Genomic DNA, 27,483 nt, shown 5'->3' on the forward strand with positions numbered 1-27,483 from the left:
TGTATCTGTAATTGTATCTGTTGTATTGTGTATCTGTAATTGTATTGTGTATATGTAATTGTATTGTGTATCTGTAATTGTATCTGTTGTATTGTGTATCTGTAATTGTATCTGTTGTATTGTGTATCTGTAATTGTATTGTGTATATGTAATTGTATTGTGTATCTTTAATTGTATCTGTTGTATTGTGTATCTGTAATTGTATCTGTTGTATTGTGTATCTGTAATTGTATTGTGTATATGTAATTGTATTGTGTATCTGTAATTGTATCTGTTGTATTGTGTATATTTAATTGTGTTGTGTATCTGTAATTGTATCTGTTGTATTGTGTATATGTAATTGTATTGTGTATCTGTAATTGTATCTGTTGTATTGTGTATATGTAATTGTATTGTGTATCTGTAATTGTATCTGTTGTATTGTGTATCTGTAATTGTATTGTGTATCTGTAATTGTATCTGTTGTATTGTGTATCTGTAATTGTATCTGTTGTATTGTGTATCTGTAATTGTATCTGTTGTATTGTGTATCTGTAATTGTATCTGTTGTATTGTGTATATGTAATTGTATTGTGTATCTGTAATTGTATCTGTTGTATTGTGTATCTGTAATTGTATTGTGTATATGTAATTGTATCTGTTGTATTGTGTATCTGTAATTGTATCTGTTGTATTGTGTATCTGTGATTGTATCTGTTGTATTGTGTATCTGTAATTGTATTGTGTATATGTAATTGTATTGTGTATCTGTAATTGTATCTGTTGTATTGTGTATCTGTAATTGTATCTGTTGTATGGTGTATCTGTAATTGTATTGTGTATATGTAATTGTATTGTGTATCTGTAATTGTATCTGTTGTATTGTGTATCTGTTGTATTGTGTATCTGTAATTGTATCTGTTGTATTGTGTATCTGTAATTGTATCTGTTGTATTGTGTATCTGTAATTGTATCTGTTGTATTGTGTATCTGTAATTGTATCTGTTGTATTGTGTATCTGTAATTGTATCTGTTGTATTGTGTATCTGTAATTGTATCTGTTGTATTGTGTATCTGTTGTATTGTGTATCTGTAATTGTATCTGTTGTATTGTGTATCTGTTGTATTGTGTATCTGTAATTGTATCTGTTGTATTGTGTATCTGTAATTGTATCTGTTGTATTGTGTATCTGTTGTATTGTGTATCTGTAATTGTATCTGTTGTATTTTGTATCTGTTGTATTGTGTATCTGTTGTATTGTGTATCTGTAATTGTATCTGTTGTATTGTGTATCTGTTGTATTGTGTATCTGTAATTGTATCTGTTGTATTGTGTATCTGTAATTGTATCTGTTGTATTGTGTATCTGTAATTGTATCTGTTGTATTGTGTATCTGTAATTGTATTGTGTATCTGTAATTGTATTGTGTATCTGTAATTGTATCTGTTGTATTGTGTATCTGTAATTGTATCTGTTGTATTGTGTATCTGTAATTGTATCTGTTGTATTGTGTATCTGTAATTGCATTGTGTATCTGTAATTGTATCTGTTGTATTGTGTATCTGTAATTGTATCTGTTGTATTGTGTATCTGTAATTGTATCTGTTGTATTGTGTATCTGTAATTGTATTGTGTATCTATAATTGTATCTGTTGTATTGTGTATCTGTAATTGTATTGTGTATCTGTAATTGTATTGTGTATCTGTAATTGTATCTGTTGTATTGTGTATCTGTAATTGTATCTGTTGTATTGTGTATCTGTAATTGTATCTGTTGTATTGTGTATCTGTAATTGCATCTGTTGTATTGTGTATCTGTAATTGTATTGTGTATCTGTAATTGTATCTGTTGTATTGTGTATCTGTAATTGCATTGTGTATCTGTAATTGTATCTGTTGTATTGTGTATCTGTAATTGTATCTGTTGTATTGTGTATCTGTAATTGTATCTGTTGTATTGTGTATCTGTAATTGCATTGTGTATCTGTAATTGTATCTGTTGTATTGTGTATCTGTAATTGTATCTGTTGCATTGTGTATCTGTAATTGCATTGTGTATCTGTGATTGTATCTGTTGTATTGTGTATTATGTAATTGTATTGTGTATCTGTAATTGTATCTGTTGTATTGTGAATCTGTAATTGCATTGTGTATCTGTAATTGTATCTGTTGTATTGTGTATCTGTAATTGCATTGTGTATCTGTAATTGTATCTGTTGTATTGTGTATATGTAATTGTATTGTGTATCTGTAATTGTATCTGTTGTATTGTGTATATGTAATTGTATTGTGTATCTGTAATTGTATCTGTTGTATTGTGTATCTGTAATTGTATTGTGTATCTGTAATTGTATTGTGTATCTGTAATTGTATCTGTTGTATTGTGTATCTGTAATTGTATCTGTTGTATTGTGTATCTGTAATTGTATCTGTTGTATTGTGTATCTGTAATTGCATCTGTTGTATTGTGTATCTGTAATTGTATTGTGTATCTGTAATTATATCTGTTGTATTGTGTATCTGTAATTGTATCTGTAATTGCATTGTGTATCTGTAATTGTATCTGTTGTATTGTGTATCTGTAATTGTATTGTGTATCTGAAATTGTATTGTGTATCTGTAATTGTATCTGTTATATTGTGTATCTGTAATTGTATCTGTTGTATTGTGTATCTGTAATTGTATCTGTTGTATTGTGTATCTGTAATTGTATCTGTTGTATTGTGTATCTGTAATTGCATTGTGTATCTGTAATTGTATCTGTTGTATTGTGTATCTGTAATTGTATCCATTGCATTGTGTATCTGTAATTGCATTGTGTATCTGTGATTGTATCTGTTGTATTGTGTATTATGTAATTGTATTGTGTATCTGTAATTGTATCTGTTGTATTGTGAATCTGTAATTGCATTGTGTATCTGTAATTGTATCTGTTGTATTGTGTATCTGTAATTGTATTGTGTATATGTAATTGTATTGTGTATCTGTAATTGTATCTGTTGTATTGTGTATCTGTAATTGTATCTGTTGTATTGTGTATCTGTAATTGTATCTGTTGTATTGTGTATCTGTAATTGCATCTGTTGTATTGTGTATCTGTAATTGTATTGTGTATCTGTAATTGTATCTGTTGTATTGTGTATCTGTAATTGCATTGTGTATCTGTAATTGTATCTGTTGTATTGTGTATCTGTAATTGTATCTGTTGTATTGTGTATCTGTAATTGTATCTGTTGTATTGTGTATCTGTAATTGCATTGTGTATCTGTAATTGTATCTGTTGTATTGTGTATCTGTAATTGTATCTGTTGCATTGTGTATCTGTAATTGCATTGTGTATCTGTGATTGTATCTGTTGTATTGTGTATTATGTAATTGTATTGTGTATCTGTAATTGTATCTGTTGTATTGTGAATCTGTAATTGCATTGTGTATCTGTAATTGTATCTGTTGTATTGTGTATCTGTAATTGCATTGTGTATCTGTAATTGTATCTGTTGTATTGTGTATATGTAATTGTATTGTGTATCTGTAATTGTATCTGTTGTATTGTGTATATGTAATTGTATTGTGTATCTGTAATTGTATCTGTTGTATTGTGTATCTGTAATTGTATTGTGTATCTGTAATTGTATTGTGTATCTGTAATTGTATCTGTTGTATTGTGTATCTGTAATTGTATCTGTTGTATTGTGTATCTGTAATTGTATCTGTTGTATTGTGTATCTGTAATTGCATCTGTTGTATTGTGTATCTGTAATTGTATTGTGTATCTGTAATTATATCTGTTGTATTGTGTATCTGTAATTGCATTGTGTATCTGTAATTGTATCTGTTGTATTGTGTATCTGTAATTGTATTGTGTATCTGAAATTGTATTGTGTATCTGTAATTGTATCTGTTATATTGTGTATCTGTAATTGTATCTGTTGTATTGTGTATCTGTAATTGTATCTGTTGTATTGTGTATCTGTAATTGTATCTGTTGTATTGTGTATCTGTAATTGCATTGTGTATCTGTAATTGTATCTGTTGTATTGTGTATCTGTAATTGTATCCATTGCATTGTGTATCTGTAATTGCATTGTGTATCTGTGATTGTATCTGTTGTATTGTGTATTATGTAATTGTATTGTGTATCTGTAATTGTATCTGTTGTATTGTGAATCTGTAATTGCATTGTGTATCTGTAATTGTATCTGTTGTATTGTGTATCTGTAATTGCATTGTGTATCTGTAATTGTATCTGTTGTATTGTGTATATGTAATTGTATTGTGTATCTGTAATTGTATCTGTTGTATTGTGTATATGTAATTGTATTGTGTATCTGTAATTGTATCTGTTGTATTGTGTATCTGTAATTGCATTGTGTATCTGTTGTATTGTGTATCTGTAATTGTATTGTGTATCTGTAATTGTATCTGTTGTATTGTGTATCTGTAATTGTATCTGTTGTATTGTGTATCTGTAATTGTATTGTGTATATGTAATTGTATTGTGTATCTGTAATTGTATCTGTTGTATTGTGTATCTGTAATTGTATCTGTTGTATTGTGTATCTGTAATTGTATTGTGTATATGTAATTGTATTGTGTATCTGTAATTGTATCTGTTGTATTGTGTATCTGTAATTGTATCATTTGTATTGTGTATCTGTAATTGTATTGTGTATATGTAATTGTATTGTGTATCTGTAATTGTATCTGTTGTATTGTGTATCTGTAATTGTATCTGTTGTATTGTGTATCTGTAATTGTATTGTGTATATGTAATTGTATTGTGTATCTGTAATTGTATCTGTTGTATTGTGTATATTTAATTGTGTTGTGTATCTGTAATTGTATCTGTTGTATTGTGTATATGTAATTGTATTGTGTATCTGTAATTGTATCTGTTGTATTGTGTATATGTAATTGTATTGTGTATCTGTAATTGTATCTGTTGTATTGTGTATCTGTAATTGTATTGTGTATCTGTAATTGTATCTGTTGTATTGTGTATCTGTAATTGTATCTGTTGTATTGTGTATCTGTAATTGTATCTGTTGTATTGTGTATCTGTAATTGTATCTGTTGTATTGTGTATATGTAATTGTATTGTGTATCTGTAATTGTATCTGTTGTATTGTGTATCTGTAATTGTATTGTGTATATGTAATTGTATCTGTTGTATTGTGTATCTGTAATTGTATCTGTTGTATTGTGTATCTGTGATTGTATCTGTTGTATTGTGTATCTGTAATTGTATTGTGTATATGTAATTGTATTGTGTATCTGTAATTGTATCTGTTGTATTGTGTATCTGTAATTGTATCTGTTGTATGGTGTATCTGTAATTGTATTGTGTATATGTAATTGTATTGTGTATCTGTAATTGTATCTGTTGTATTGTGTATCTGTTGTATTGTGTATCTGTAATTGTATCTGTTGTATTGTGTATCTGTAATTTTATCTGTTGTATTGTGTATCTGTAATTGTATCTGTTGTATTGTGTATCTGTAATTGTATCTGTTGTATTGTGTATCTGTAATTGTATCTGTTGTATTGTGTATCTGTAATTGTATCTGTTGTATTGTGTATCTGTTGTATTGTGTATCTGTAATTGTATCTGTTGTATTGTGTATCTGTTGTATTGTGTATCTGTAATTGTATCTGTTGTATTGTGTATCTGTAATTGTATCTGTTGTATTGTGTATCTGTTGTATTGTGTATCTGTAATTGTATCTGTTGTATTTTGTATCTGTTGTATTGTGTATCTGTTGTATTGTGTATCTGTAATTGTATCTGTTGTATTGTGTATCTGTTGTATTGTGTATCTGTAATTGTATCTGTTGTATTGTGTATCTGTAATTGTATCTGTTGTATTGTGTATCTGTAATTGTATCTGTTGTATTGTGTATCTGTAATTGTATTGTGTATCTGTAATTGTATTGTGTATCTGTAATTGTATCTGTTGTATTGTGTATCTGTAATTGTATCTGTTGTATTGTGTATCTGTAATTGCATTGTGTATCTGTAATTGTATCTGTTGTATTGTGTATCTGTAATTGTATCTGTTGTATTGTGTATCTGTAATTGTATCTGTTGTATTGTGTATCTGTAATTGTATTGTGTATCTATAATTGTATCTGTTGTATTGTGTATCTGTAATTGTATTGTGTATCTGTAATTGTATTGTGTATCTGTAATTGTATCTGTTGTATTGTGTATCTGTAATTGTATCTGTTGTATTGTGTATCTGTAATTGTATCTGTTGTATTGTGTATCTGTAATTGCATCTGTTGTATTGTGTATCTGTAATTGTATTGTGTATCTGTAATTGTATCTGTTGTATTGTGTATCTGTAATTGCATTGTGTATCTGTAATTGTATCTGTTGTATTGTGTATCTGTAATTGTATCTGTTGTATTGTGTATCTGTAATTGTATCTGTTGTATTGTGTATCTGTAATTGCATTGTGTATCTGTAATTGTATCTGTTGTATTGTGTATCTGTAATTGTATCTGTTGCATTGTGTATCTGTAATTGCATTGTGTATCTGTGATTGTATCTGTTGTATTGTGTATTATGTAATTGTATTGTGTATCTGTAATTGTATCTGTTGTATTGTGAATCTGTAATTGCATTGTGTATCTGTAATTGTATCTGTTGTATTGTGTATCTGTAATTGCATTGTGTATCTGTAATTGTATCTGTTGTATTGTGTATATGTAATTGTATTGTGTATCTGTAATTGTATCTGTTGTATTGTGTATATGTAATTGTATTGTGTATCTGTAATTGTATCTGTTGTATTGTGTATCTGTAATTGTATTGTGTATCTGTAATTGTATTGTGTATCTGTAATTGTATCTGTTGTATTGTGTATCTGTAATTGTATCTGTTGTATTGTGTATCTGTAATTGTATCTGTTGTATTGTGTATCTGTAATTGCATCTGTTGTATTGTGTATCTGTAATTGTATTGTGTATCTGTAATTATATCTGTTGTATTGTGTATCTGTAATTGTATCTGTAATTGCATTGTGTATCTGTAATTGTATCTGTTGTATTGTGTATCTGTAATTGTATTGTGTATCTGAAATTGTATTGTGTATCTGTAATTGTATCTGTTATATTGTGTATCTGTAATTGTATCTGTTGTATTGTGTATCTGTAATTGTATCTGTTGTATTGTGTATCTGTAATTGTATCTGTTGTATTGTGTATCTGTAATTGCATTGTGTATCTGTAATTGTATCTGTTGTATTGTGTATCTGTAATTGTATCCATTGCATTGTGTATCTGTAATTGCATTGTGTATCTGTGATTGTATCTGTTGTATTGTGTATTATGTAATTGTATTGTGTATCTGTAATTGTATCTGTTGTATTGTGAATCTGTAATTGCATTGTGTATCTGTAATTGTATCTGTTGTATTGTGTATCTGTAATTGCATTGTGTATCTGTAATTGTATCTGTTGTATTGTGTATATGTAATTGTATTGTGTATCTGTAATTGTATCTGTTGTATTGTGTATATGTAATTGTATTGTGTATCTGTAATTGTATCTGTTGTATTGTGTATCTGTAATTGCATTGTGTATCTGTTGTATTGTGTATCTGTAATTGTATTGTGTATCTGTAATTGTATCTGTTGTATTGTGTATCTGTAATTGTATCTGTTGTATTGTGTATCTGTAATTGTATTGTGTATATGTAATTGTATTGTGTATCTGTAATTGTATCTGTTGTATTGTGTATCTGTAATTGTATCTGTTGTATTGTGTATCTGTAATTGTATTGTGTATATGTAATTGTATTGTGTATCTGTAATTGTATCTGTTGTATTGTGTATCTGTAATTGTATCTGTTGTATTGTGTATCTGTAATTGTATTGTGTATATGTAATTGTATTGTGTATCTGTAATTGTATCTGTTGTATTGTGTATCTGTAATTGTATCTGTTGTATTGTGTATCTGTAATTGTATTGTGTATATGTAATTGTATTGTGTATCTGTAATTGTATCTGTTGTATTGTGTATATTTAATTGTGTTGTGTATCTGTAATTGTATCTGTTGTATTGTGTATATGTAATTGTATTGTGTATCTGTAATTGTATCTGTTGTATTGTGTATATGTAATTGTATTGTGTATCTGTAATTGTATCTGTTGTATTGTGTATCTGTAATTGTATTGTGTATCTGTAATTGTATCTGTTGTATTGTGTATCTGTAATTGTATCTGTTGTATTGTGTATCTGTAATTGTATCTGTTGTATTGTGTATCTGTAATTGTATCTGTTGTATTGTGTATATGTAATTGTATTGTGTATCTGTAATTGTATCTGTTGTATTGTGTATCTGTAATTGTATTGTGTATATGTAATTGTATCTGTTGTATTGTGTATCTGTAATTGTATCTGTTGTATTGTGTATCTGTGATTGTATCTGTTGTATTGTGTATCTGTAATTGTATTGTGTATATGTAATTGTATTGTGTATCTGTAATTGTATCTGTTGTATTGTGTATCTGTAATTGTATCTGTTGTATGGTGTATCTGTAATTGTATTGTGTATATGTAATTGTATTGTGTATCTGTAATTGTATCTGTTGTATTGTGTATCTGTTGTATTGTGTATCTGTAATTGTATCTGTTGTATTGTGTATCTGTAATTGTATCTGTTGTATTGTGTATCTGTAATTGTATCTGTTGTATTGTGTATCTGTTGTATTGTGTATCTGTAATTGTATCTGTTGTATTGTGTATCTGTAATTGTATCTGTTGTATTGTGTATCTGTAATTGTATCTGTTGTATTGTGTATCTGTTGTATTGTGTATCTGTAATTGTATCTGTTGTATTGTGTATCTGTTGTATTGTGTATCTGTAATTGTATCTGTTGTATTGTGTATCTGTAATTGTATCTGTTGTATTGTGTATCTGTTGTATTGTGTATCTGTAATTGTATCTGTTGTATTTTGTATCTGTTGTATTGTGTATCTGTTGTATTGTGTATCTGTAATTGTAATTGGGCTGTATTTACTTTCATTACACTGTGTCCTTTGGCGAGAGACACTGCGCTTACTATGAATGATACTGTAGCAATACCATACCATTCATCTAGTAATTATAATTCATTGCTGTAAAAAGGGTTCATAAATGTGTTCAAATTGTAAATAATAAAATGTGTCGTACCCGTTGTCGTCGTAGAAGTATCGAGTTAACATCCAGAGGATGATCACTGTGGAGGGCAGACCTGCACCAAATACAAAGAGGCTTTACACTCAAATATATGAACAAAATATGTGAATTACATAAATACTTTCCCCTGTAAGAGACCTATTAGTGTTGAGACAATTGCAACAAAGAAAAAGCCTTACATTTCCTGCAGAGCTTGATGATTGGCTCAGCCCTTGACTAAAAAGAATGACATTTAACTGTATTTGAAGTCTTAAGTGTGACGAGTGCAGGGCAGAATGGGATTACAATGTTTTTTTATTGGTTTGAGTGAAATAGGGTAGTGAATATGTTTGTTTTGCGATTTGAAATCATATAGTTTGACGTTTTCATTTTGCACACGGAGCTAACAACAACAAAATAATGAATGGCTTTGTAACATTGTTTATGTACCAAAGTGAAAATCTACACTAAATTAAATGTATTTAAATATAAGACCCATGTCTTAATTAAATACATATAGATGATTATTATTTTTATAATGATAAAAGCTGTTAGTCAATTTGGTTCCGCATCATAATAACTAAACATTAATTTGCCTTAACAAAGCATCAATGAAGATTTCATTTATAAAGAACATATAGATTATTAAGAATGATTCAGGTTTAGTAACTAATTAATTATGTTTAGGGTCAGGAGTATTAGTGTAAGTGATTATAAGCCTGAATCATTCTTAATAAATGAATAAAATAAATACATATGTTCACTATGAATTAAGAATTAATTAATTAAGAATCAAGTCAGGAATAATTGTAGCTATTATAAAATGTTATACTGGTGAAATCATCATAACAGGCAATTTCTTATTACTTTTTACCTTTTATTAAAATAACAGAGCAGCCAGTGTTCCTTAATGTTGCAGTGATAATTACTGTCTGGTGAAAGTAGTAGAATAATTGATGCACTTATATAAAGACAACTTGACATTTGACTGAACAACACAACAGCAGCTTCTCATTAACAAGACGCCAACCTCTGACTCCTCTTAATATGTGTTTATAAAGACAATCCTCTGCTGAGTATCATTATTATACTGACCACTAAAGGTCACATCACGGAGTCTGAAGGTGGAGTTATTATCAGACTAATGCAACAGGTTTTGATGAAGTCGTATTTTTGTTTATCCATCACAATGTAGACTAAATACCAACTCTATGTGAGTATTGTTCATCTAATGGAGTAAATGTAAGGCTTTTCAAGGCCGGGGGTCACCTGTCAATCACCTGTCTCTTAGAAAAATAATGTGACACCTGGATCATTACTATAGATTTGTACATTTTAAAACACATTTTTCATCTAAAACAATAGTGTCGTAGCTGACTTTATGTACTGTTTATCACTGATTAAAAAAAACTACCAAAAAACATGAAAAATCTAATACAAAGTAAAGAGGGGAAAATAATGAGTCAATATTGGATCATGTGTCTCATTTAAGGAGCAATAAGAACTGATGCTCATCCAGATGCAGCCCTCTGTTTTGTGCCATTTAAATACATTCATAACATCCTTCAAATAAAAGTAAGATAAGATAAGATATAAGATAAGATAAGATATAAGCCTTTATTGTCCACACATGGGGACATTTCACGCACGTATATACAGAGGGAAAGGACAGATAACTTTGGACATTTTCTTTTTTTAAAACACTCTTAATAGAATAACTCTTATAAACAAAAAACTCTTATTAACAAAAAACTCTTATTAACAAAACTCCTGTAGACAGACCCTCTCATATCTTAATAGAGAATGGAGGGGGGAATAAGAAATACAGTATTGCACATGGTTAAGTCAGTATTGCACATGGTTAAGTCAGTATTGCACATGGTTAAGTCAGTATTGCACATGGTTAAATCAGTATTGCACATGGTTAAATCAGTATTGCACATGGTTAAGTCAGTATTGCACATGGTTAAGTCAGTATTGCACATGGTTAAGTCAGTATTGCACATGTTCAGGGCTAACAGTGTTTGTTGTACAGTCTGACAGCAGCAGGAAGGTAAGATCTGTGAAACGTCTCCTTCACACAGCGAGGGTGTATTTAGAATTACATTTTCATTCGAAATTCAGAACAATTTCAAGACAAACAAATGAAAAATGATTAATTGTGTGTATTTTAAGTCTCTGTATAAATTGCTTTTTGTAAATATATCAAGTTAGTTTGAATAGTTGCCTTGGTCCACTGCTGTCTCTATATATTATATCTAAATAAACCTATAGATATAGTCATATTGCAGGGCTAATGCTTTTTGGATAGCTGCTCATATTGTCATACTATTGATGGATCACATTGTTTAGTGTTGTTGGTAGTGGGTGTTCGCTTAGCAACGCACTGCAGAACAACAACAAGAAGACAATGGAAGTGAATGGGACAGAGACAATGGAGAAGCCGCTCCGGATTTTAACAACGCTACAGTTCAAATAAAACCAACCCAGGACACATTTTCATCAAACTATACAATAAAAATGAACAATATTTGCCATTAAAATGTGTACAATGCAACATTTTTCACAGCTCGTCTCTCAGGACATAATGTTCACATGTATAATTATATGTACAACGCTGTTCCAAATATGACCAGGATTTCTTCTCCACAGATGGTAGAAAGGGTTCAAAGGTCATCATCTGGACAATGTTTTTGATAAATTTTCAATCTAAAGGTCTAAAGTCTGAAGAGCTGTAATCTATCCTGCCCTAAGGGAGGAGTTGGGACCTGAAACTGCTCTGATGGTTTACTAAATAAGTTTCTTTCCTTTTAAATGGAGCAGGATAGGTTTAATGCCATACAGTGGAATTAAACGTAATTTATAATAGTTTATGCAGTCGTTAAAGAGTAAAAATACAAAGCAGAACCAGGAAGTAGGATCACATTAGTCCTGTTCTCAAGTCTCTGGCTCCTGTGGCTCCTGTGGCTCCTGTGGCTCCTGTGGCTCCTGTGGCTCCTGTGGCTCCTGTGGCTCAGAGAAGAGTCTCTCCATGCTCTGGGTAATCAGAGTTTCAGTCTTATATTCTGGAACTGTTACTGAGAATGTGAGACAGGCTAAAACTGTTCAGTTTAGCGGTGCATAAGACTGAGAGGAAATGATGTTATCTGCACTCGTCTCGACGTTGTAATAGTTATTTATATTTATTTAAGTTTGTAATTTGATTTGAATTAACCATTTCCTGTTATGTAAAGCACTTTGAATTACTTTGTGTACAAAATGATACTTTTTTCAAACAATTATCTTCTTGTAGCACTAAAGAAAAGTACGTCTAGATATTGCTACAAATGTGATTATGACATTTTGGAAAATAAACACAGTTATCTTGAAGGAATAATAGAGTCAGATTGTCGAGTATGCTACTGTATACTCAACTACTGTATACTCAACTACTGTATACTCAACTACTCTATACACAACTACTGTATACTCAACTACTCTATACTCAACTACTCTATACTCAACTACTGTATACTCAACTACTCTATACACAACTACTGTATACTCAACTACTCTATACACAACTACTGTATACTCAACTACTGTATACTCAACTACTCTATACACAACTACTGTATACTCAACTACTGTATACTCAACTACTGCATACTCAACTACTGTATACTCAACTACTCTATACTCAACTACTGTATACTCAACTACTGTATACTCAACTACTCTATACTCAACTACTGTATACTCAACTACTGTATTCGTAGCAGCCGTAGTAGTGGTAGTATTTATTGTGAAGTGCTTTGGGTGTGTTGAATAGCGCTTAACATATTGAAATTATTAGGCCCGAGCGCCACAAGCTGGCGAGAGGCCTATTAATCTCGTAAGGCCGTGCGAAGCACGGCTGCGAAAGTGCGCACGTAGTGCGCACGAAATCGAGCGCGAAGCGCTCGCCCACTTCCAAACACTCACTAACGCACTCCTTCACTCATGCACGCCCCGTGCATACTAATTAGTAGTAGGAAAATGGAACATTACCGTTGTAAACGGGCGAAGCCCGTGCAAAAGTGCGCACTAAACGAGCACTTTACATTGAGATGACGACCGCGAAGCGGTCGTCATCCCCATATAAAGCACTCATTTGCGCTAAGTACCTCACGAATACGTTCCCCATCTCTTGCATGTTCCGTGCATATAAGCATGTAATGCAAAAAAATGAACATTATTACTGTATAGAGGGCCAAAAACACAAAGTGGGCGGAGCCCACTCAAAATTAACGAAAGTACCCGTCAGTGACCAGGGACCCACAACATGAGGTAGGAAAGCGCGAGCGCTTTCCGAAAATGTATAGTTTATGATATTTGGAAAATGGGAAACATTGTTTTCGCATCGGAATATTATTCTTTCTTTCTTTCTTCTTCTTCTTCTCGGGACCAACCCCCCTATTTTTCACCCAGTGAACATTGACGAAAAGTCACAAAAATTTGCACACCTCTAAAAATCGTGCCTCTCTACATTCTGGCTATTTCCCTTTTCTAAAATAAAAAAAATTGGCGCGTCAGCGCCCCCAAATGTACCAAAAATGCATTGAGAGATGGGAAATGACCCAAAAAAAATATGATCGTAGAATCATGAAATTTGGCGCAGAGGTAGATGGTGACAAGAGAAGTAAAAAATATTATTACGGCAACGCCGTCCGCCCAACCAAATGTCGGCCATATTGCTTCAAAAATGGCTAAACATGACTTCGGAGTTTTTCCAAACGTCGTACTTTTACGAACTCCTCCCAGGGCGTTGGCCCTAAAAAGCTGAAATTTGGTGAAAATGCTACTGAGGAGTGGGACATCAAAAGTTATCCAAATTACATTGATACCTCTCACGGTCTCTGTGCGGCGAAGCCGCAAACTGTAGCTAGAATTTCAGAAATCTCCCATATTTAAAATTTCTGCCGTTTGCGCAGATAAAGTCCGAATTGCGTCAAATTAGAATCAGTTGTTAAACTCTTTGCCCTAAACCTACTTGAAGTGAAATAAATTCATTTGGCGCCACAGCGCCCCCTACAGATTTTATATGGAGGTTAAATGTTTAGTTTTGCGAAATTAAATGAAATTTGACACACAACTCAATTTTAGCATCCCCATCAGAAAAGTCAATGAGACCCATGTCATAATTGTTATGGCGTTGCCGTAATGATGACCGAAACCTTCCATGTTATTCCAATGGGGAAATCGCCAGAACATGTTTACACTTTAGACTTTCACAAACTCCTCTTAGGGCGTTAGACATATTAACCTGAAATTTGGTGAGACTCATCTTCAGGGGTGGACCATCAAAAGTTATCCACATTTTTATTCAAAGAGTCACGGTGTCTGTGCGGCAAAGCCGCACATTTTGCCAAGAATTCAAAATAAAATAGCTTTTTGATGGTAAAACAAAGGGGAGAAGATGTGACAGCGTCACAGATTCAGCAGTAGGCGTAATAAAAGGACAATTGGGGCGCGTTAGCGCCCCCTCCTCTTGCGGCGTGGCGGCGGCGTAGCGAGGGCCGATCATTGCCGCTTGCGGCTATATTTATTATTATTGTTGGTGGTGGTACCAAGAGTTTTATAAGAGCTTTTCTATAAGTGTGTTTTTTATAAGTTTCCTGTTTTTTATAATGATTTACTTCTGTACCTACTTTGTGTTGCAACACTGGAATTTCCCCATTGTGGGACAAATAAAGGCTTATCTTATCTTACCAGTGCAGTACTGTCTGTCAGTCTGTTTTTGTCTTGTTTGTTGACTTGCCATTTTTAGCATGTCTATTTCTGTTAAGTCTATTTCGAGTGTGGTTATTTCGCTCGTATGTTCAGCTTCTCTTCTTTTTAATCCGCTCAGAATCTTCCCTCAGTCTGACGGCCTTTTCTCAGCTGGATGCTTTCTGACATTTCCTTTAGGTGGGAATTGATTTGACCCACATCCAGTCTCGCGTGACCTGTTCGATTCACAGGTGGAAATCAAAGCACTCTGTCTTTTATTTTGTGCCCGGACATTTCACAAAAGCTGTCCGGCTTTTAGTGAGGTGTGAAGTGTTCGCTCCACGTCACCTTTTAGACAAATTGGAGCCTGTTCTGGAATACAGTTTCACAGATGTACTATCGAGGATTTGAGAAAAAGAAAAATGTGCTTTTTGATAGTAGTTTACTTGGTTTGTAATGTTCTCTTTTTACAAAAATATTCAAATCAAGACAAAGATATACACATTTTAGAAGTAAAACTCATTTCAACTGAATCCAAATGCTAAAAAGTAAACCCAGATGTACAGTGTTTTTATATCCGTTTATGCCACATTCACTTTACTTTATCTTGGAAACACTCAAGAGTCGTTGGAACGTTTTAAATTCAACCTTGAGAAGTGGCTTAACGATATTCAGGGTAGTAGTCTTTAGTAATCTACAGGAATAATGTGAGTTGTAAATAATTAAAATGATTGCTGATGAGCTGCTCCCTCTGCTGGTGATTGGGTGGTGGTGTGTTTGTCTGTTAAAGGTCAAAATGCCTGCACGCTGTTAACTTACTGTCACTTTGCCTCTGCCCAAGGACTAGATTTTGCAGTTATTCCTGATCTGAAATGTCCCTGTCAAATAAATAAACACATAAATCCATTGCGAGTGACTGCATAATGTTGTTGTTGTCGTTGCGGTTGAACTAAAATGGTGCATTTACTGCCACCTACTGTAGTTGTGCGTCTTCAAAGTATGTGTTTTACCCTATACCCTATATCCTGAAGTGTTGCCATGGTAGAAATAGGTGGAACCTCTTCACAACATAAAACATACGGCTCTTGTGCATTGCATTTGGAGCGAGTGCCCTTCACCCAAATCTGCATTCCTTTTCGAGGTCGAACATGTTGAAGAATATATTATTTAGTATTTCTTTCATAAGTATTGAAGTTATTTGTGTACATTAATGAGGCTTGACTCTCATTTGCACAGCTATAAATGCTACAAAATGTGTTGCAATAAAGAAGACAGAGCAAAGAGGTTGAAGCTGAAATTGTGGTTATTGTGGCTATTTTCTCTTTGGCATTGCTTTCCATGATACAGTTGTGTTTTTTAATATAGGTACAGGTCCAGGGTGGGAAATATTGACAAATATCATATCATATTATTGCAAATTATCTGAATTGTGCTAAAATATTTGTATAAATCTCTTGGTTGAGGTTCATCCATTGCACAAAACATGAATGGACTATACAATTAAATGCAGAAATCTGGCTTTTTTTAATAAGATTACACTGCAAGTTTCAGTTCAGATTCATGTTTCAACCGTTTTGGCATCTTTTATAGATTTTTTTCAACGTTTACTACCTTCAGCATGTTGTGATGGAGCAACACTAGTCGCATGTGTCATCATCTCACAAGAGTCCTTCTGCACTTTGATGGATTCTTCATGATTTCGTTCCACCACCATATACATCTACTACAGTCAGAACCAGCAGACACTCAGCTTCTCCTGCGTCTCCTGGTGCAGGTGGTGAAGTAAGTGAAAACCTGTTCCAATAGATGTTGGCAGCCTAAATTAATCCACCTAAGATTTACCAAATGCCTCACGTTTGCTTATCTGTGAGGGCAGATTAGCTCAGACAAAAGCTCTTTGGCTCGGCTCTATCTTGTGTATCAGAGTCTATAAATATACTGTCCAGTGGTACAACAGTGGGTCATGTCTGCGTTCTGTCAACATGTATGGACAACTAGTATATCCTAATGTCAATTCAAGGTTTTACACAATATTGAAGAGAGCCATTGATACGCTTTAATTCATGGAAATTCATGGAAATGTATTTCTCAGTTTGGTTTGATACAGAGAGCTCTCAGTTTCTTGAGAGCTCTTGTAGGTGCTGAGGTGCTGTTAGCTCTTGTAGGTGCTGAGGTGCTGTTAGCTCTTGTAGGTGCTGAGGTGCTGTGAGCTCTTGTAGGTGCTGAGGTGTTGTGAGCTCTTGTAGGTGCTGTGAGCTCTTGTAGGTGCTCAGGTGCTGTGAGCTCTTGTAGGTGCTGAGGTGCTGTTAGCTCTTGTAGGTGCTGTGAGCTCTTGAAGGTGCTGAGGTGTTGTGAGCTCTTGTAGGTGTTGTGAGCTCTTGAAGGTGCTCAGGTTCTGTGAGCTCTTGTAGGTGCTGAGGTGCTGTTAGCTCTTGTAGGTGCTCAGGTGTTGAGAGCTCTTTTAGGTGCTGAGGTGCTGTTAGCTCTTGTAGGTGCTGAGGTGTTGTGAGCTCTTGTAGGTGCTGAGGTGCTGTTAGCTCTTGTAGGTGCTCAGGTGTTGAGAGCTCTTGTAGGTGCTGAGGTGCTGTGAGCTCTTGTAGGTGCTGAGGTGCTGTGAGCTCTTGTAGGTGCTGAGGTGCTGTTAGCTCTTGTAGGTGCTCAGGTGTTGAGAGCTCTTGTAGGTGCTGAGGTGCTGTGAGCTCTTGTAGGTGCTGAGGTGCTGTGAGCTCTTGTAGGTGCTGAGGTGCTGTTAGCTCTTGTAGGTGCTCAGGTGTTGAGAGCTCTTGTAGGTGCTGAGGTGCTGTGAGCTCTTGTAGGTGCTCAGGTGTTGTGGGCTCTTGTAGGTGCTGAGGTGCTGTGAGCTCTTGTAGGTGCTGAGGTGTTGAGAGCTCTTGTAGGTGCTGAGGTGCTGTGAGCTCTTGTAGGTGCTGAGGTGTTGTGAGCTCTTGTAGGTGCTGTGAGCTCTTGTAGGTGCTGAGGTGCTGTGAGGTCTTGTAGGTGCTGAGGTGTTGTGAGCTCTTGTAGGTGCTGTGAGCTCTTGTAGGTGCTGAGGTGTTGTGAGCTCTTGTAGGTGCTGAGGTGTTGTGAGCTCTTGTAGGTGCTGAGGTGCTGTGAGCTCTTGTAGGTGCTGAGGTGTTGTGAGCTCTTGTAGGTGCTGTGAGCTCTTGTAGGTGCTGAGGTGTTGTGAGCTCTTGTAGGTGCTGAGGTGCTGTGAGCTCTTGTAGGTGCTGAGGGCTTTTTATTTTTTTTTATTTTTCATTTTTTTAAATATTACTTGGACAAGCTTGGCGGGCCGGATTGAAAGGCCCTGCGGGCCGGATGTGGCCCGCGGGCCGTAGTTTGCCTACCCCTACTCTAGGCCAACATTTCGAGGGCTTTTCAATAGGATATTTAAAAACATAGGATATTTTATTTTAATAGAAGTAAATTACTATGTCAACTGTCCTAACTGTCCTAAAGTGCACATGCATATTATTGTTGCAGAATATATGGTTTTTAATCAAGATTTTCTGTCTCAAAGGCAGAACTGTAGCAATAAATGGGGAGAGAAAGGGCAGAGACATTCAGCAAATGGCCGGGGCTGAGGTACATATGCCACACCTTTAACCTCTGCACCACCAGCGAGCATGCAGAAAATATACAACTGTAATATTGAAGACCACTTTATTCCACTGATGGCGCAAGGAAAGATACTGTAAGCTACTTCAGTACATGAGAATAAATATCTGTAATTAGTTATAGTTATATTGATGATGCATTTTCTGTGTGACAGTCTCTATTCGACCCGCTACACCAAAATGTTAACCTACCGTATTTTCCGCACTATAAGGCACACTTAAAAGCCTTTAATTTTCTCAAAAAACGACAGTGCGTCTTATAATCCTGTGCAATTTATATATGGATTAACTCTGGTTGTTACTGACCTCGAGGCGATTTTGTGCGGGACATGTTTTGTTCGGCTTAATGCGCCTTATATATGAAAAATGATTAAAAAAAATAACCCATTCCTAGACAGTGCGCCTTATAATCCTTATTGAGAAGAAAATACGGTACTTAAAACACAAAATGCCCAACTAGTGCAAAAAAAAAAAGGTTTGAGATATTATAAATCTTCAAAATGAGTCAGTTTAGTTAAAAATGGACATAGCTATTCTAAGCACATGTACGGGTCAAATTGTTCTTCAGAAAAGTTATTTTATCCTTTTTGTAGTTGATAATCGAGACTCACAACGTCACATGTGTTTGCGTTGTACTCACCCCAGCCAATCAGGATGTACCACCAGAAATACTTCCTTTGAGACACGAAGGTCAAAGCCAGCAGCGTCTGCAGGTACATGCCCTCCACCAGCAGCCAGAAGTAATTGGCCAAAATACTGAACTGGAAAAACGCCACGGCAGATTTACACGCCGTCTAAAAGGGAAGAAAGACACAACAACAACAACAACAACAACAACAACCAGGTTTAGTACTTCAAACACGCGGTCGAGTTTGTGTATCATCGTGTATCAATCCCCCAGATAATAGAAAAATCATTACATCTTCTATGTCTAAAGGGCTGTTACAAGTGTAGGTAATTATGTCTAAAGGGCTGTTACAAGTGTAGGTAATTATGTCTAAAGGGCTGTTACAAGTGTAGGTAATTATGTCTAAAGGGCTGTTACAAGTGTAGGTAATTATGTCTAAAGGGCTGTTACAAGTGTAGGTAATTATGTCTAAAGGGCTGTTACACGTGTAGGTAATTATGTCTAAAGGGCTGTTACAAGTGTAGGTAATTATGTCTAAAGGGCTGTTACAAGTGTAGGTAATTATGTCTAAAGGGCTGTTACAAGTGTAGGTAATTATGTCTAAAGTGTAGGTAATTATGTCTAAAGGGCTGTTACAAGTGTAGGTAATTATGTCTAAAGGGCTGTTACAAGTGTAGGTAATCATGTCTAAAGGGCTGTTACAAGTGTAGGTAATTATGTCTAAAGGGCTGTTACACGTGTAGGTAATTATGTCTAAAGGGCTGTTACAAGTGTAGGTAATTATGTCTAAAGGGCTGTTACAAGTGTAGGTAATTATATTTAAAGGGCAGTTACAAGTGTAGGTAATTATGTCTAAAGAGCAGTTACAAGTGTAGGTAATTATGTCTAAAGGGCAGTTACAAGTGTAGGTAATTATGTCTAAAGGGCAGTTACAAGTGTAGGTAATTATGTCTAAAGGGCAGTTACAAGTGTAGGTAATTATGTCTAAAGGGCTGTTACAAGTGCAGGTAATTATGTTTAAAGGGCAGTTACAAGTGTAGGTAATTATGTCTAAAGGGCTGTTACAAGTGTAGGTAATTATGTCTAAAAGGGCAGTTACAAGTGTAGGTAATTATGTCTAAAGGGCCGTTACAAGTGTAGGTAATTATGTCTAAAGGGCCGTTACAAGTGTAGGTAATTATGTCTAAAGGGTTGTTACAAGTGCAGGTAATTATGTCTAAAGGGCCGTTACAAGTGTAGGTAATTATGTCTAAAGGGCTGTTACAAGTGTAGGTAATTATGTCTAAAGGGCCGTTACAAGTGTAGGTAATTATGTCTAAAGGGTTGTTACAAGTGCAGGTAATTATGTCTAAAGGGCCGTTACAAGTGTAGGTAATTATGTCTAAAGGGCTGATGAAGCCTGCGTAAATTCAGCCTGGAAGACCTAACTCCATCCATCTACGTCAAGGCCTCCATGGAAGGACCCCTCTCCCCAGCGCCATCATCGCACTCAAGCGGGCGCCCGCCTGTCCGTCTGTGAGAGTCAGATCCCTCCTTCACCATGGACTCTCCCAGGTTTCTGCGCTTATCCCAAAGAGGTTATGCAGTTTTTCCCGGCCAAGAAGTAGGGTGAAAGGTCAGGGGGCGTCTGCATCATGGCCCTCGCACCTGCTCCTCATCCCCAATCAACGCTCCCAGTGACTCCTCCCTGCTCCCAATCAGCACCAGGCAGTCGCATTTAAGCTCCCATGCAGATGGCTCGGCCGCTCAAACCGTACTGCGACCCACCGCCTCCCCAGCTCCTCCTCTACCTCCTCTTAACATCTACCACCACCAGTCTCCAGGGGGAGACATCTAATACAAATAGATCATGGAGTGCCCATGATTGCAACGTCTTCCGCCGGGGTCTGAGCGCCAAATAACTTGCGAATAAAGCTTGCTAAACAGTCCATTCTCGTGGTCTCTTTGTCTCTCCAGGGTGAATTACAAGTGTAGGTAATTATGTCTAAAGGGCTGTTACAAGTGTAGGTAATTATGTCTAAAGGGCAGTTACAAGTGTAGGTAATTATGTCTAAAGGGCTGTTAAAAGTGCAGGTAATTATGTCTAAAGGGCAGTTACAAGTGTAGGTAATTATTTCTAAAGGGCAGTTACAAGTGTAGGTAATTATGTCTAAAGGGCTGTTACAAGTGTAGGTCTAAAGGGCTGTTACAAGTGTAGGTAATTACGTCTCAAGGGCTGTTAGGTCTCATGTTGAGGAAGTCCACTGTTATGTCACGCATCGATTGGAGGATTACCATGGGGATCAAATCAAGGGGGACTTGTTTTGTTTTCTTCAAAGGGGAGAAAACCGTGGTAGTTGCTAATGAACAAACATGGAGTGACCCAAGGGGCATCATTTTGAGGAATGAAGTAAAGAAGAATTAGAGCGGAACATTGTTAAATAAATACAATTAGGATAACAGTTTTAGTTAAAAGCACACATTTGAATAAAACACAACAGAATGAACGTGGAAGTCAAAACATGGAAGGAACAAGGATATTATCGTCACATTTAAATAAGACCAAACACTGAAACGCAGTGAATGGGTGAAAGCGATTTGAAAGTGCCATTAAAGCAAAAGTATTTGGAGTATTCGCATGTGCATTCTGAAGTATTTTGTGTAAACATTCCGCACATATTGACTCTGTTATGTTTGTTTAAGTCTGCTGTGTCTCAAGGATATCTATACGATTATAATCAATTCATGTTGTTCCATCTCCACAAAGGCTCGTTCATTAGAAGTCCTCTTTGTAACTCCTCTTCCTCTCTTCCCTTGCTTTAAAAAATACAATTTCCTTTTATAGTCGTTTGTACCATTATTTAATCATCTTTTTTTTTTTCCTCAAGGAAATTTGTGTCTGATTATCTGTATTATGTGATATTTCTCCTCAGTAAATGACCAGATCGTCTCATTCCTTTAGCAGAGAACCTCAATATCGTATGCACAGCCCTTTCATGTCAGCATATAAAGTAGGTCTATGCATATTAGTCTTAATGTATACAGCCTTATGTAATGATTATGTATTAATATATAACAGGAAGCAAGATACATGGAAATCTGGAAAACTGTTTGTGGAAAAAGCGAAATAATTCTTGGCTTTACTTTGGTCATGGTCATGTCACAAGAGGACATTTTAGAGCCAAGATCAAGGGAGCGCAAATTGGTGGCCCGCGGGCTAAACTTGGCCCTCCAGGGGATCTAATTTGGCCCATGAAAGAGGCGCTGACATTTATTGTATCTTTTTGTTTCAATCTGTGCTGAAAAGTCATTCAGTAAATGCAAAGAAGATCAAATCGTGTTCCCTATTCCCCTGAAAACATGTTAAAAAAAGACAATTTAATCGTCATCTTTTGGAAAAATAAACGTTTTAAATGCAACATAAATTAGGTTTGGCCCTTGGCAGGATAATACATATTCATTTTGGCCCCGCTGAGGAAAAACGTTTTGGCAAAAATGGTTTGAATCATGATTTTAAGAAATATGCGCAAAATGATGACACAGTCCCTACTTCACTTTCACTCAAATTGTCTGAAAATGTTTCGCTTTCTGAACGATAAAGTAAAGCTAATAAGCAAAAGCACTTTACGATAAAGATTTACTGTTTTGGAGTGTAGATTTGTTTGAATTGCTGTGAATATTATCATTTAGTTCTGAGGAAAATAAAAGCAAAGTCAAGCAAAGTCAAGTGTTTTCCTGAGATTAACAAGGAACTTTAAGAATGAAGGGAAATTGGGCAAAATGAACACACAAATTCCACTTTAATATTCCGATTATTTAAGAGTAGTGTTCATGAGCCACGGCGTCAAGGCCAAAGGACGACAACAATCTATTTAATCATCCATGTTTTTCATTGACTTTCCTTTACAAAAGCACAGCATCTACTTTTGCCAAACGTACAATAAAAGTCAAACACATTTCATCCTGTAATTGTGTATTTTTACTATTGGCTTTTTGCAAATGAGAATTTATGATGTCGTGTGTTGGCCTTTCCCGAGACAGTTCTGTTAAGTGCGTTTGGAAATGTTTTTACTCATCCATCTTGACATTTTTTGTACTTTTTAACTAAAACTTTGCAACTAAATCCCTTTCGCTGGATGAAAATGGAGTCAGCAACACATTTTAACCATGTAAGTCAGTCATAACAGAAGTGCAAACATATGGAGGGACTATATTCATGTTATTGTAAATGTGTTCTTATGGAATACTTGAACGTGGCTTGAACAGAGTGTGTCCTGTTTTCATTCTGGCAGAGCTGAGGAGTGAAAAGGAAAGTATTGAGTGATAAATGTTGACGTTTCTGCTGTTTATTGTGACCCATTGTATCCTAAAGTACACAATACTGCACAGTTTGAATTACTTAGTAGTTTATAGTAGTAACAATGGAAGCCTGTTGAAGTAGAAGCAGCAGCATTCTATTACGTGTTAAAATTGCACTTTAAAAATGAGTTTATTGCATGATTTTTTGTGGTCGTGGTGTTTTTGAACATTCTTTTGTTTCTCTTCGCACTGTAAAGAAGTCTTAATGGTAAAAGCGTTGTATTGACAATATTAAATCATTTGAACATTGTGCCTTTCCTTCATATATGATTTAGTGTTTGTTTGACATACCATAATGTGAGAATTATTGAATGTTAAAGTCATAACGTGGTTTTACAGTGACAAACAATTAGCCTTGTTCGGACGGGATTAGTTTATGCAGCTCGGGTAAACTGGAATAATGATCAATATCAATCCAACAGACTACGGTATTCTCCAAGCTAATTATAGTGTTGTTGTTTTAAATAAATTAAAGCCGTGGCCCAGAGGTACGATTAAACACCAAGCAGCATGGAGGCTCTTTTGGGAACTTTTGGATGCTTTTGGTGCAAAGTTTTAGATAAGGGGTTGTTATAGTTTTGTTTTTTACGAAACGTTGTAACAAAATGACGTCGGTACATGTACATAACACTAAAATCTACTTAAAACAGACACAATGTTAGTGACATAAATGAATTAAAAGCTTCTTGTCCCTTTTAAATGTGTTTATCATTCCATCATTTGCAGAATAAAGTCTGTAAAAGCAAAGTAGAAGGCTGACATTGATTATTATTATTATTATCCCATGCTAATGCACATAAAAATACAAATAAAACAGCAGTATGGACTATTTCCTATTTCACAGACGTCACTAGGTAAAACTAATCGAGTGCGAACAAGACTAATGACTGATTCAGTGTCTTACCGTCAGCGGCGTCACAGATCTTGTTTCCCCTGATAAATATCCATCTCCATGTAAACAAAGTTGCCCATAAACTAGTTAGACTCCTCACGGCGGCCTTATAATGACACGCCCTGACAGGAGCCATCCTTCAGCGTTCACACGGCCCTCTGCCTCTTCCTGTTCCACCTCTAACTCAATAAACCACAGTAACGCTGACCTTTGCACATGATTAGCATAATACTCGCAGTAGTAGTAGCACGCAGGAGTCAAAAGTACAACAAATACAGGCGTTACTACTTTAACTGTGATGTACAACTGCAACTGCTGTTCACTAAATTCGACTTCACTTTAATTTTATTTTATTTGATTATATTGAAAGTACACTTTAAGCCTAATATTAAGCCTAAATGAAAGTTATTTCACTCCTATGACAACAAACTTGTACTTCTACCAACACAAGTATTAATATGATTATTGATATTTTGCGAGTTGAAAGAAATGAGTATTGCATTACAAACACCAGGAGTGGAAAGTAACTAATTACAAATACTCATGTTACTGTGATTTAGTAGATTTTTAAACATGCACTTGAACTTAAAAAATGAAATTGTAGCATGTAACTGACTCAAAATGACACTGCATCACCTCTGACAGACTAGAGCTCAGAGAATATGCAAAATGCTGTTTAAAACTACTAAATTAAGTCAAAACTATTTCATATTTCACATTTTGTATTCAATATTGATCTAAAATGCCACTAAAATTGCTTTAAAAGTCACTTGTAACTAACTCTGAGTAGTATTTTGCATGTATTTTTACTTTAACTTAAGCAGAGTTTGGTAATTGAGTACATTATTCGCCATGTAACTGTACTTTTACTTGAGTACAAATTTGTAGTACTCTGCATCACTGACAATAACATTATAACCTCTATTGTTGGGTTTGCACAGGCCTTTTACTATATAACACTATATCACAATAATACTATAAATCCTCTTTTTCCCTTTTTTCTCATAAAGGGAAATGAATACAAGCACAAGTAATACTGCAGTACTATTCGCCCCCTTCATTAACAACACCACTCCTGCACTGTAAACTAATTAGCCCGTGCTGACGTAAAGAGCTAATTAGCATGCTCACCGTGGAGACGGAGCAGTGGTCCAGCGTCTCGTCTTCGAAGAGCACAGTATCTTTGATGAAGACGGCGCTGGCTCTCAGGACGAAGGAGGAGAAGAGGTTTATGTGGATGTAGTTCCTCGTGCAGCGGAACTTCCTACAGCACAAACACAGACGAGAGTGTTTTAGGTTTAGAGTTAGAATCCGTGGTGTGCGGTGAGGTTTATGATGCTGAGGCAAGGACACTTCAAACTAAACAGAGAGAGATGTTTCATTCTGAGTTCTCCGTCCATGTTAGCATTATTCTAGCATTAATAACCAATGAGTCCAAATTCACACCTTAGAAATATGAGTAGCAACTCCAAAAAATGACATATGAATTATGCATTAAACAAACAAATTCAGTCCCGATTCAGTCCTGGTTTAGTCTTGGTTCAGTCCTGGTTTAGTCCTGGTTCAGTCCTGGTTTAGTCCTGGTTTAGTCCTGGTTCAGTCCTAGTTCAGTCCTGGTTTAGTCCCGGTTCAGTCCTAGTTTAGTCTCAGTCCTAGTTCAGTCCTGGTTCAGTCCTAGTTTAGTCTCAGTCCTGGTTCAGTCCTGGTTCAGTCCTGGTTCAGTCCTGGTTCAGTCCTGGTTTAGTCCTGGTTTAGTCTCGGTTCAGTCCTGGTTCAGTCCTGGTTTAGTCCTGGTTTAGTCCTGGTTCAGTCCTGGTTCAGTCCTGGTTTAGTTCTGGTTCAGTCCTGGTTCAGTCCCGATTCAGTCCTGGTTCAGTCCTGGTTTAGTCCCGGTTCAGTCCTAGTTTAGTCTTGGTTCAGTCTTGGTTCAGTCCTGGTTTAGTCCCGGTTCAGTCCTAGTTTAGTCTCAGTCCTAGTTCAGTCCTGGTTCAGTCCTGGTTCAGTCCTGGTTTAGTCCCGGTTCAGTCCTAGTTTAGTCCTGGTTCAGTCTTGGTTCAGTCCTAATTTAGTCTTGGTTCAGTCTTGGTTCAGTCCTAATTTAGTCCTGGTTTAGTCCTGGTTCAGTCCTAATTTAGTCCTGGTTTAGTCCTGGAACCAGCAAATAAATAAAATATGAAGTTTAAACAATTTGAAAAACCTCTTAATGGTTTGACCTGAGGCTGGATCGGGGCCGCCGCAGTGTGCCTCGTGTGGCTCATGTTTAATTCAGCTGGAGCAGTGTTTGATCAGCTGCATCGCCTTGTTAGCTAAAGCGCCTGCCGCGAGTCCAGAACGCACCGACGCTGAGGCCGGGAATAATAAAACTCTATAATAAATATGCAGACAATATCGGACACTGACAAATCACTTACAATCTGTTTATCCTGCCTCCAACACAAATGAGATGTTGATAGATATTGTCACGCGTTTGATGATAGTTTTATAATGGAGGCAAGAAGGAGGAATGTCAACTGTGAGCGTGAGCGAGGTGTTGGGACTGTTGGCAATGTGTGCGTGTATGTTTTTTATACAGACATATAATAATTCATTTAGTTCACTTTATTTGGACATGAACACAAAGATACACGTTTGTTGCAAGAATGATCAGTTGGAGGACACAGCCAGATCTAATACTTTGACCGATTGTGACTAGATCGAATGACAATACTTAATTATAGAATAAGATTGAGTTCTATAGAGTTTTTTTAGCCAGAATTAAAATATTTGTCTTTGGCTAACAACTGGAGGTGGGCAGTATATTCATGTATTTTGTTTTGAAGATTTTGAAGCAAAATTTGAATAAAAAGAATGTCATTCATAGTAAAAATGCTACAAAAAGAGCTTGTATTTAAAAAAAAAAATTATATACAGGTATGTTGTAACTGTCAAACAAGCATTTAAGGAGATATTTCTGCACTTTGGTGATTCATTTGACAGACATTTCACATTTGTCTAATAATTTAACCTAAACGAATATGTTTAAAGTCTTGTTTTAACACATTTTTGTTGGATTGACATGATTTCGTCTGACTATTGGGAAACTCCAAACAAATATAGAGACATTCATTTTTGTCACTACCAACCACCAAAAATCAAT

The 27,483-nt window shown here is 35.3% G+C and overlaps 1 protein-coding gene across 1 annotated transcript in view; it reads right to left on the bottom strand.

Annotated features, from left to right (window-relative positions):
* Positions 1 to 27,483, bottom strand: part of ghrhra (growth hormone releasing hormone receptor a) — a 139,069-nt gene that overhangs the window by 26,747 nt on the left and 84,839 nt on the right. The window contains exons 6-8 of the mRNA XM_072440332.1: positions 25,479 to 25,611; positions 19,130 to 19,283; positions 9,158 to 9,218 (exon numbers count right to left, since the gene is read on the bottom strand). Of these exons, the coding sequence (XP_072296433.1) occupies positions 9,158 to 9,218; positions 19,130 to 19,283; positions 25,479 to 25,611 (348 nt within the window). The remainder of the gene's footprint in view (positions 1 to 9,157; positions 9,219 to 19,129; positions 19,284 to 25,478; positions 25,612 to 27,483) is intronic.

This window comes from Eucyclogobius newberryi, unplaced genomic scaffold (assembly GCF_026437365.1).
Source record: "Eucyclogobius newberryi isolate DKJ021-1_F unplaced genomic scaffold, fEucNew1.0.hap1 SCAF_12, whole genome shotgun sequence".
Lineage (NCBI taxonomy): Eukaryota > Metazoa > Chordata > Actinopteri > Gobiiformes > Gobiidae > Eucyclogobius > Eucyclogobius newberryi.